Genomic DNA, 11,409 nt, shown 5'->3' with positions numbered 1-11,409 from the left:
AATATCACGCAAACCTAACATTAAAGAAGAAATACAAGCTAGAATAATGGCAGGCAATAGAAGTGTACATGCTCTTAGTGGAATGTTGAAAAGCAAGTTTTTATCAAGAAAGGCAAAAATACAGTTATACAAAACAACTATACAACCAATAGTAACGTACTGCAGTGAGACATGGACAATGACAAAAAATGAACAAAATTTACTGGAGATATGGGAAAGGAAAATCCTGAGGAAGATATATGGAGGAATAATAAGGGACGGTTTATGGATAAGAAGATCAAATGATGAGTTAAGGAAATTATATAATCAACCTAACATAATAGGAGTCATAAAGGCACAGAGACTAAGATGGCGAGGTCACCTAGAAAGGATGCCGAACACGAGGACTTCAAAAAGGGTAATGAACTACACTATAACTTTAAAAAAGAGAAAAGGAAGACCAAAAAATAGATGGAATCAGGAGGTAGAAAAAGATATGGAAGAAATTGGACTACAAGGCCAGAAAAGAAAAATGAATAACAAGAAGGAATGGAGAAAAATCACATATCGAGCCAGAGAAGATCTCAGTACATAAAGAAAAGCGAAAATGAAGAAAGAACAAACTTTTTAAGCCATGGGCCTCTAAGGCCTTTAGTGCTATTGTATATATAATTTAAAACTGTGTAATAAATTAATTTAATTATTTTTAGCTGCTGCTGCTTTTTAAAATAATTATAGTTTGGTATTAACCAAAAACATTCATCAAAAAAGATATGCAGCATTTCACCCAGGCTTACTATCTAGCGGCATCTCTCCCCACACAACAATGGGAGAGATGCCGCACGCTATTTTTGTGTTTCAAAATTGCTTATTATTGTCTAACGAAATTATTCTACAGGACAAGTACTAGATACATAATAATCTTGCAGCTATCTATTATTTACATTTCTTTAGTTTTAGATCTTTAAGTAAAAATCAATAAAATGTTAAGATACTTACAATATAGTAAAATGAAATTTTCGAATACACTGATTCAGTAACTCTAACCACACATCCGCACAACTTTGCTAGTGACTAATGTACTGTAGGCACATTTCGTTGATGACACTTCAAGGTTCGTCTAGAGAGGGGGTGCGGCATCTCACCCGGTTTTACCTTATATATAGTACCTAGTTCCAATTTATTGTATGTTGTTAATTCTAAGTCTAAAGATAAATAAATAAACACTTTCAAGTCTGTGAATGCCAATAAAACATAGTTAGGATATTTAATATAAATAAAAACACCGGTTAAAATGTGAATCTATTCTTTATTTTAATACTTAAATATCATCAAACAATGTAATATATAATTCGGGTAGAAATCATTTACACAATTCTTTCGCAACCAAAAACTCCGGGTGCCTACCAAAAAGAACACTTTTCTGCATAACTTTGACGTTCAACTGAAGAAAAGATTAAAAACAATAAAAACCCATATCCCAAACTTACAAGTAAATGGGTAAATAATTTGTACAACCTTTCTATATTATACTACCAGCCACGATTTTTTAAAATTAGGAAAATGATATTATACATCTTAAATGAAAAACTATTATTCGACAAAGACAAATAAGTTATCGAATGAAAATTCTCTTCTAGACAATAACGACCAGCTACGCACACACTTATCACACATATGAGCACACTCTATTTAACACCAACCATACCATATAATGATCTTAACAAATATACATGATTTGAAGGAAATCACAATAACACAAGTAAAATAATAACAAAACAAGAAAGTAGCTGTTTGCTTAGGAAAAACTGTAAACGAACTCATATTTATAGTATTCATGGATTGTGAAAAATATTAATGTCTATAGGCATTTTATTAAACTTTACAATTATAATAAAAACATCAATCTAATTCTTGTCTACATCCATATTTAGCATAGTTTCTTAGGGTAAGTATCCATTTCAACGTGGCCTTCCCATATAGTAATTTTATAGATCCTTCGCTTTTCAAATTGTTTTTGTGTGGCCCCATTACAGAAGACAACAGAATGCTCTACTATACTAGTAAACAACAACAAAAATTCAAGGGCAAGAGGAATTATTGATCTGATAACTTAAATATTCAACTTTCACGAGGCGAACACCAATAGATTGTGTAATTTGAAGGTAATTTACGAGAAATATTTCAGAACTTGGCAGCACTGCTTAAAGGATGGCACAATATGAATGCAAATTGTCTCAGTTGTAATTGAACACTTAAAAAGACAACTCGTAGTTATTTGATTGTATAATACCAACAGTTTATTGCAAGAGCGATTGAAATACAGGCTGCAAGAGGGCCAGGACGAAGAACGTCATGGATTAAAAAACTGAGGGAATGGTTTAACAGATCCTCTGCACTATTTTTCGAGCGGTAATCAACAAAATTAGTATAGCCAGCGTACGATAATCGAGCAGGGCACAGGAAGGAGAAGTATCTTTTTCTGAAGGCTTCAACTCTTTACATTTGTTGTCATCCCTCACATCTAGCCGACAATTATTATAAATAATTTAATAAGTGGACATGTCTCATTTAAAAAACCCAAATGCCGGTTACAGTCGTTATCATATCTTACATGGCACAAATACAAAGTCGGTAACTCATTATTGATAATTCATTATTAACTCATTAAATTATTGATACGCTACTACAAAACCAATAACAAATTTAAATTCTGCTGGTATTGAGTTACCTCTATCTTAATCATATAATAATAAATATTGTTTGTTTAGTATAGTTGCCACCATATTTCCATCGCCCATCGAAAAAATTGGCAGTATAAAATAAAATTCTACACATATGTAATATTGTTTTAAACAAAAGTTAACAATTTATAATGAAAAACTGAATGGTCTTGACTGAAATAGTCACCAACATGAGCGTACCTTGTCTAAAATATTTCTTCTGTAGAAGAGCTCTCATCATCGTCACGATTCAACAGATCAATAATAAATGGTCCACTGTTTGAAGTTAATTGTCCTAGTCTTCTGTATTCATTTTCTACATTAACTATATGGTTTAATGATTTTTGCCAGTCGGCACTTGTGATCTCCTATAGTTCATATCGAAATAAATCAATCACTTTCGCATAAAATTTTGGAAAAATATTTTTCCTCCGAATTCGTTTTTTTACTTGTCCCCAAATAAGTTCTATGGGATTCAAAATGCAAAAATAAGGTGGTAACCTCAAAACAGTATAGCCATCATCATCATTATCATTTGGCTCTACAACTCTATGTGAGTCTTGGCCGCATTTATTATTTCCCTCCATTGTTGTCGGTCCTGAGCAGCTATTTCCCATTGCTGTATTCCCATTTTGCGTAGATCACTGGCTACTGCGTCCTTCCATCTCTTTCTTGGGCGACCAACTGATCTTCTGCCATCGGGCCTTTCCCAGAATATGGCGTTCAGGAGTCTTTCGTCTCTCGATCTTAGTACGTGGCCCGCCCATCTTATTCGGGTTGCTTTAATGTAGCGTACTGTTTTCATCTCCATATACTGTCTGGAGTTCATCATTGTGTCTTCTTCTCCATTCTGTTGTCTCTTCTCTGCAAGGCCCCTAGATAATCCGCAGTATCTTTCCATCCAGTACCAGTAATTTTGTCGTTTCCCGCTGGTTCAGAGTCCATGTCTCGCTTCCATACGTTATTGTGGGACGAATTATTGTCTTAGAGATCTTATTTTTGCTGGTATTGGGAGTATTTTTGATTTAAGTACGGTCATTAATGAGTAATATGCCCTGTTTCCTGCAATGATCCTGGCTGCCACGTCCTTTTCATATTTATTTTCAGATGTTATGATCGCTCCCAGGTACTTGAATTCTTTGACAACTTCAAAGTTGTATTCATTGATTGTTACATTTTGTATAACCCTTGGTCTTGGGTTCTTCGTAACCACCATGTACTAGGTCTTGTTCTCGTTGACCTTCACACCAACTTCCTTGGCTCCATTTTCGAATAGGGTGAAAACTTCTTTTGCATCTCTGGTGGATTGTGCAATTGTGTCCACGTCATCCGCAAACGCCAATAGTATTTTTGATCCTTGGGCGGCAAATCTGTTTGTGAGTTGTGGTTGAGCTTTCCTTACCGCATGTACCAGTGCAAAATTAAATAGCAGGGGGGCGAGAGGATCTCCTTGTCTAAGCCCGGTGTCAATGAGGAATTCCTCCGACGTGGTGCTGCCAATTCTGATCCGTGCGGAAGCGTTTTCTGTGCTCACCTGTGCTAATCGTACCAGCTCTCCAGGTACTCCCATTTCTAACATGGTCTCCCACAATGCTTCTCTGCTAACAGAATCGTAAGCTTGTTTAAAGTCCAAGAAGATTTGGTGTACATGGTTGAATTCCCAGTTTTTTTCCAACACCTGGCGTAGGACTAATATCTGGTCGATGGTCGACCTTCCCGGTCTGAATCCGCTTTGGTAGTCGCTTATTATTTCCTCTGCGTATGGAGTTAGCTTTCTAGACAGTATTATGGATATAATTTTGTACGTTGTATTGATTAACGATATTCCTCTATAGTTCCGACATATTTGTTTGTCTCCCTTCTTGTGGATAGGTACTATATGGCTTTCATGCCAGTGTTTCGGTATTTCTTCTCTTTCCCAGACTTCTCTTATAAGATGATATATCTCAAGGTGGAGCTTTTCTCCCCTTTTTTTAGTAGTTCCGCCTTTTTACTAGTTCCGTCTGGGCCTGGGGCTTTATGGTTTTTTAGGGACGAAATTGCGGACTTTACTTCAGCTAGTGTGGGCCCTGGTATTTCAGGTTCGGCTAACTGGTACTGTCTTTGTTGCCCTGTCGTTGTGGGTTTTTCTGTAGGAGGATGGAAGCAAGGTCATTAGCGAGACCGAATTCAAAATTATTCTGCACATTATATTTGAAGCATTTTTGGTGGTAAAAAAACTTAATCTGCCTGGACTAAATGTGGTATTGGTTTGAATTTGGCGAAGGACGATAGATATATGGAAGCAACTATATACTCTATCGATTTTTAGTCTGTATGTGATTAATCATAACAAACGTGTTTACAAGAAGAATAGTCAATGCAGACTTGGACTACCTTGTGGAAAGTAGAATAAGAGCTAGAATCTCTAACACGAAAAAGGAAAAGGGATTCAAAACTGAAACATATAAAATAGAATAATTAAAAGAAAAGATGAGAGAAAAAAAAAACATCAAAAATGCAGAATATAGAAGAACAATAAAGAGAAAATTAAAAAATCGAAAAAAACCTGAAGGTATTGGCAAAGAATGGGATAAAAAAAAAGGGTAAACACAGAAAGGGAACTTCGTGAACTAGAAGAATTGAACAAAACGACAGAAACTAGAAAATTCTTCAAAAAATTAACAAGATTGGAAAGGATTTTAAACCAAGAACAGGAATGTGTAGAGATAAACAGTGAAGCATGCTCACAGAACAGAGGGAAATACTAAAGCTATAAATGGATTTCTTTAAGGAAAAATAATCAGTAGCCGATGTAAAAGCAGCTGTCAAAAAACTAAAAAATAAGTCGCCCGGATCAGACAATATTAGTGTCGAACTGATAAAAGAAGGCGGGGACTCACTACCAAGGCAATGCACGAACTGACTCTGAGTATATGGAAAACTCAACAACTTCCACTGGAAAAAAACATCGGAATAGTCGTGCCATTACATTAAAATGAGACCAACTCCAATGTGGAAATTATCGAGCAATTACGTTGCTAAATACGACATATAAAGTACTGTCCAATATACGAGCGGCTAAGAACGTATGCGGAACAAATATTTGGGACATACCAATGCGATTTATGCAGGCAGAAATCGACAATAAATCAAATGTTTACACTGATGCAAATCCTAGGAAAAGCTGGTGAATTTGATATAGAACGCACCACCTCTTCATTGACTTTGAGAGTGCCTATGACATCGGTATCTATCAACTGAAAATTTCTGATCCAAACACTAAAAGTGTTTAAGATACCAACGCAACTGATTACGATCATCAAAGAAACACTTATCGAGTGCAGGGAAAAATGAAATCAGAATCCAAAATAAATTAGCGCCTTATCCTGCATCTTATTTAACGTCAGTCTAGAAAATTCATAAAAAAATCAACAGTTAACACCAGGGAAACAATAATAAAAAGATACAAATACTAGTATCTACTGACGACGTTAATTTCATAGCTAGAAGCAGAAGATGTATTAGAGAACTATTTAATCTAATAAAATAAGCGGCAGAAAACATCAGGCTAAAAATCAATGAATCCAAAACAAAATCTATGAACGTTAGTAGGTCAAATGGACTGAGAGAACTCCCGAGTAAAATTGTAGGCATTTACAACTTCGAGAGCATATAATGAACTTATCAAATAATTAAGAGCTGATAGCATAACAAGAACAAAATGTAAAACTTACACTGATCAGACCAGTCCTAGCATATAGATCAGAAACATGCACACTATAAGGTAGTGCGAGAAAACAACGTATGGCGAAGCCGATACAACTTTGATTTGTACAATACATATACGGAACCAGACATCACCAAGTTTATAACAATTGGAAGACTGCACTGGATGGGTCACGCAAAACGGATGCAAAGAAGACCTATCCCCAAGAAAATCATAAAGCAGGCACCAACGGGGAGAAGACCCAAGCATGAGATATGAAGCAGGTAGAGCAAGACCTAAAAACCTTTGTGGCACAACCCACAAAGCTTCTCATGCTTGATACTGATGTAATTAATCTTAATAGATTGTAGAAGTAAATATGTTTAATTTTAATAACTCAAGAAGACTCTTTTTTCTTTATACTTCGAGCCAAAAAAATATATTAAAAATTTATCTTGAAATGAGGCAAAAGATTATTTATTTGAGGTATTGTGAATACACCTTTTAACTCTTTAAAGCACTACTATTCTGGGCTATGACTGACCTTTAAGAAACCAAAATATCTCAAGAGAAAAAGTATTATTCTATTAAAAAAAAAACATACGTTATAAAACTTAAAAAATACAAACAAATTTTCGTATAATATTAAAATAATGCACGAGAAAAATAGTGGTCACTTTTGCTAACCACCATCCCCAGTTGGTTGTTTTTTTAACTTTTTTATTTTTTAAATTTTTTTTTATTACACTTTCTATATTTTTTTGATTATATTATTTTCTTCTTTATTATATATTTTTTTATTATTTTATATTATTATTCTTTTTTCATATTATATTATCCTAAAATATCTTAAAACAAACGATCTTGCAAAATTGTTACTCCAGCAAATAGAGAGAATTAAATATTCGATTTTTTAACCAACTGATTTGAAACTATAAAAAAGACTCACAACGACAGACATTATGTCCTAGGCTGTACGGATAACCTAGTGGTCTTTTCAAACGGCGAATTTAATGGCAGAGTCAGAGGTAAAACGCAGACTCTGACTGTAGTTACAGAATGGACTTGAAAAGAGGGGCTTAACATAAGACCCTAGAAGCCCAAAATCACGAAATTTACCAGATGGAGGAATTTAGAGGGATTAGGTCCTCTAAACATGAATGGTATAAATCAAAATATGGTGTGTGAAGTAACATGCCTTAAGGTAATATGATACTCAAAGTTTACTTAGGTAGCAGATAGAACGAATATGCACTACCTTAATGGTAGCCTGACGCACTCTTAGAAAAGGGGATACAACCAAACATGTTATATTGGATTTATAACATGCTGGTAAACCCAAAAATAACATCAGCAGCTATGGAGATCCTATTGAACCTCTGCATGTCGTTAGAGTGGGATATTATAGACTGAGCAACGTAGTGATTAGATCAGGACACAACATAATAATTGAAATTAGGTATGCAGTATGGATGACTTCTAACCTTATGCTACCCAAAAACAGGCCTATAGTACCTTTTCAGGTTAACATCTGCCCACAAGAAAGATGGGCAGAGAAACGATACAACCCAGGCTGCAGGGATATACCAGGTACACAGACGGGACGGATATAGGAACATACAGTGTTGGAAATGTAAACACGTCTTTTCTACAAGGAGAATATACAGTCGATATAGGAATATCGTATTCCAGGTCGTGATTTATGCAATCTTGTATTCTGCAAGAGAAATTAAACTTTCGAACTAAAGCGAACCCATATATGCGCAGATAGTCAATGAATACGGGACATCTTGAAAGCCCTAAAGTAAACTCTACGTTAGTGTGAACCAAAGTAGACAGTGAAACATCTGATGAACTTGCCAGAAGAAGATAAGCTACAAAATACTTCGGTCCAGAGCTAGCCAGTAGAAGTGCTAAAAAGCATCGCTACGACCGGAAAAAACCTCTTACTGGGAAAGTTATAGTCAAACACACGACACAATGTATATTGGGCGGACATGCGTTAATAGGGCTGAAGTAGACACCTGCATATAATGGAGACTTAAGCTGCAGACTCTATAGCCGAGAATGTGAAATAGTAAACCTTTTCTGGCATGACACTAGATCGCTGGCGTCAAACACTTTTTGGGGACTACCAAGTAACTCAAAAAATATATGGTGCCAATTCACTAGACCTGTACAAACTGGTACAGGATTCCAGAATTCTGCAATGGGTATCACGAATTAATGGAAGATGTACAATACGACAATTGGCTGCAGATCGACCAGTTTATACAACGAACAAAAAAACATTGTAAAAGTCACAATTGCATGGTGGTTCTTATATCTACTATATATTAAACTCAATTCAATAGAAATAATAATATACCATTTCTAAAGTACAAGAATAATTACTTACTCTATTTTCAATTAAAATACCCAATTTAATACAGCAATAATTACTATGTACCCCTATCTGAGTATTTAAAGTCACCAAACACCGCAACAGCTAACAACGCTATTACTACAAGCAGATTTTCCATATAAATATTTTTATTTTTATTCCGTACATACAGCAACCTCCCCATTGTGCTCCCTACCTACTGAAAGTGGTCATTGAAGATAATTATCTAACAAATGAGTGGTTAATAGGGGATACATGGCACAAAAGTCCTGCCTAAGCGATGGCCAGAGGACTGAGTGATTATAGCCTTGGCACGGTATACTGTATTTCCACACAACTTGTGGGAATAAAAGGACACTTGACAAAAATATATGATTTCGAAGACTACTTTGAAATGAATGACTGTTTCGAGCGGAGATGTGACTCCGATCGAGTACTCTGCCACAAATAGGACTCAATAACATCAATCCTCCGAATGAACCTGCCTAACAGTGATGCAGTGATCCTTTCCCTAGTTAGTATGCTCCTTTTATAACTTGGTTACACCCTACTGATGACGACCAAATAATCAGAAATACGTATTTACGGTTACCTTCCAACGATATACCTATTTTTGTTGTTGTTTTCCTATTTGCGAGAGAAGCCATTACATTTTACCTATATATATATATATATATATATATATATATATATATATATATATATATATATATATATATAAGAGATGACGGCATCCGGTTACCTTCGACATGAAGACCTCTCATAAAGAAAATATCGTCCGCTCGACCCTCCAATCACAACCCCGCCGTCAGAAATGTTCACGCCAACCCCACCCAAACCACGTTATCATCGACGGTATAAATGAACCGTCCGCTTTTCCCAGTTGTGATCCCACATTGATAAGTGATCACTGTAGTAGTGTCTGGGGGCTTGGGAGACTGAGACCTCGAAAGCCCTGAAGAAGACATCAAAGAGGATGTCGAAAGATATGCGCAGTGATAATCGATGAGGTTTAACTCGGAAACATGTTGAGTTTAATATTAATTCTTGTAATAGTATTAATCTTAGCTTTCGATTCCAATCCGGAAATCGTTTTCAAAACATATTAAAATAAAAATTATTTTTTTATAACATACTTAAAGTAAAATTGTGGTTAATTACCAGTAAAAATAGTAGATTGTATTGAGATGCTAAGAGAAAACAGCTTCAGAATAAAAATTATTAATGATCTTAACCTGTAAATGTAGTAATATCAATTGACAGTGGACAGTTTCAGAACCTCAATATTAGTAAGGGTTAAAATTATTGTAAGATACTCATTAAAGCGTCCCGCATAGGGTTAAAGTATATCCAGGTTTGAATATGGAATTATTTGCTTTTACTTTCCACTATTTTAACCATAATTAGGCTGTTATTGTATAATAAATTTACACTAATTTCTTATGAGAAGGTTGAAGTATGTAAATATGGATGTAAGACCTATATTAGGCGACGCCGTATAAAGAAAATAAAATATTAATTGAGTATAGAGTTTGTTGTTATATACCTATTGGTGTCAATATCAACAAGTGAGTTATGACCTATAGTATCGGGAATAGGCAAAGGTTTAGCTACACCTATTCTAACAATTCCTTTTGGAGCACCTTTGAGAGCCTGAACAGCTTGATCAAGTGAAGCATTCTCTAATACTGTATCATTAACAAATAACAAGCGATCCCCAGGAATCAATCTACCATCAAGTTGCGCTACACCACCAGGTACTAAACTTCTAATCACAATAACAGTATCATTAGGATCTATAGGATGCTGATAATCTAAAATAGAGAACCCTAAACCACGTTCTCCTTTAACTAATTCAATTACTTGAGGATCTGAACTCCACATAGCTAATCCCGTTAATGGTTCTAATGAACGAGACTTCATCTTACTAAAAGCTTGGTCAGAAGATCCTAAAATGGTAATACTACTGGCTAAAGACCCATCAGATTTTGCCTTCACTAGTCTATCAGACACAGGGAGAAGATTATGCAGACTCCGATTCAAAGATCCCCTGTCTGCAATTGGATCATCACGTTGAGCTAACAAGTTAAATGGATTTCGACCACACACCATACACACATTAACGGGCAGTTCCTTTAAAATGCTTACTACTTCATGATGATTCATTCCTAATAGTGTATGGTTATTCACTTCTAACAACTCATCCCCTGACCTTAAGATACCATTTCTTCCCACAGGACCTTCGGGAAGTATTGATCGGATATAATGATGGGGTCGAACTTCCTGTCCATCTTCTACGTCAACCGTCCCTTCTAAACTGATACCTAATCCACCCTTCTCTGCAAATTTGGTTAACTGTGCTATGATTATCTCGGTGTCTGGACCCATGACCTTCTGCCAATTCTTCCGGAGAGCCTTTTCAGTAGTTGGGGACAGAGGTTCACTTTTTACATCATTGACCGGTTCTTTGTGCATCTGGCCAGATTCGTGATTACTACTGCCATTTAGAATCAATGTTCCATCTTCTTTGAGAAATCTGAAATTTACATAAAGATGGTAAATTTAGAAAAAAATGGAAACGATATCCAGACACCGTGATTAGTACACATGAGGTATGATATTATAACTAGGGTTAA

The 11,409-nt window shown here is 35.5% G+C and overlaps 1 protein-coding gene across 1 annotated transcript in view; it reads right to left on the bottom strand.

Moving 5' to 3' along the window:
• Positions 1-1,268: 1,268 nt before the first annotated feature.
• The window catches only part of LOC140452411 (patj homolog), a 44,720-nt gene continuing 34,579 nt past the window's right edge, over positions 1,269-11,409 (bottom strand). Inside the window, exon 4 of the mRNA XM_072546647.1 lies at positions 1,269-11,309. Coding sequence (XP_072402748.1) covers positions 10,289-11,309 — 1,021 coding nt within the window. The 3' untranslated portion in view covers positions 1,269-10,288. The remainder of the gene's footprint in view (positions 11,310-11,409) is intronic.

The sequence above is a fragment of the Diabrotica undecimpunctata genome, chromosome 10 (genome assembly GCF_040954645.1).
Source record: "Diabrotica undecimpunctata isolate CICGRU chromosome 10, icDiaUnde3, whole genome shotgun sequence".
Lineage (NCBI taxonomy): Eukaryota > Metazoa > Arthropoda > Insecta > Coleoptera > Chrysomelidae > Diabrotica > Diabrotica undecimpunctata.
This window is presented reverse-complemented; position numbering and strand designations above follow the sequence as displayed.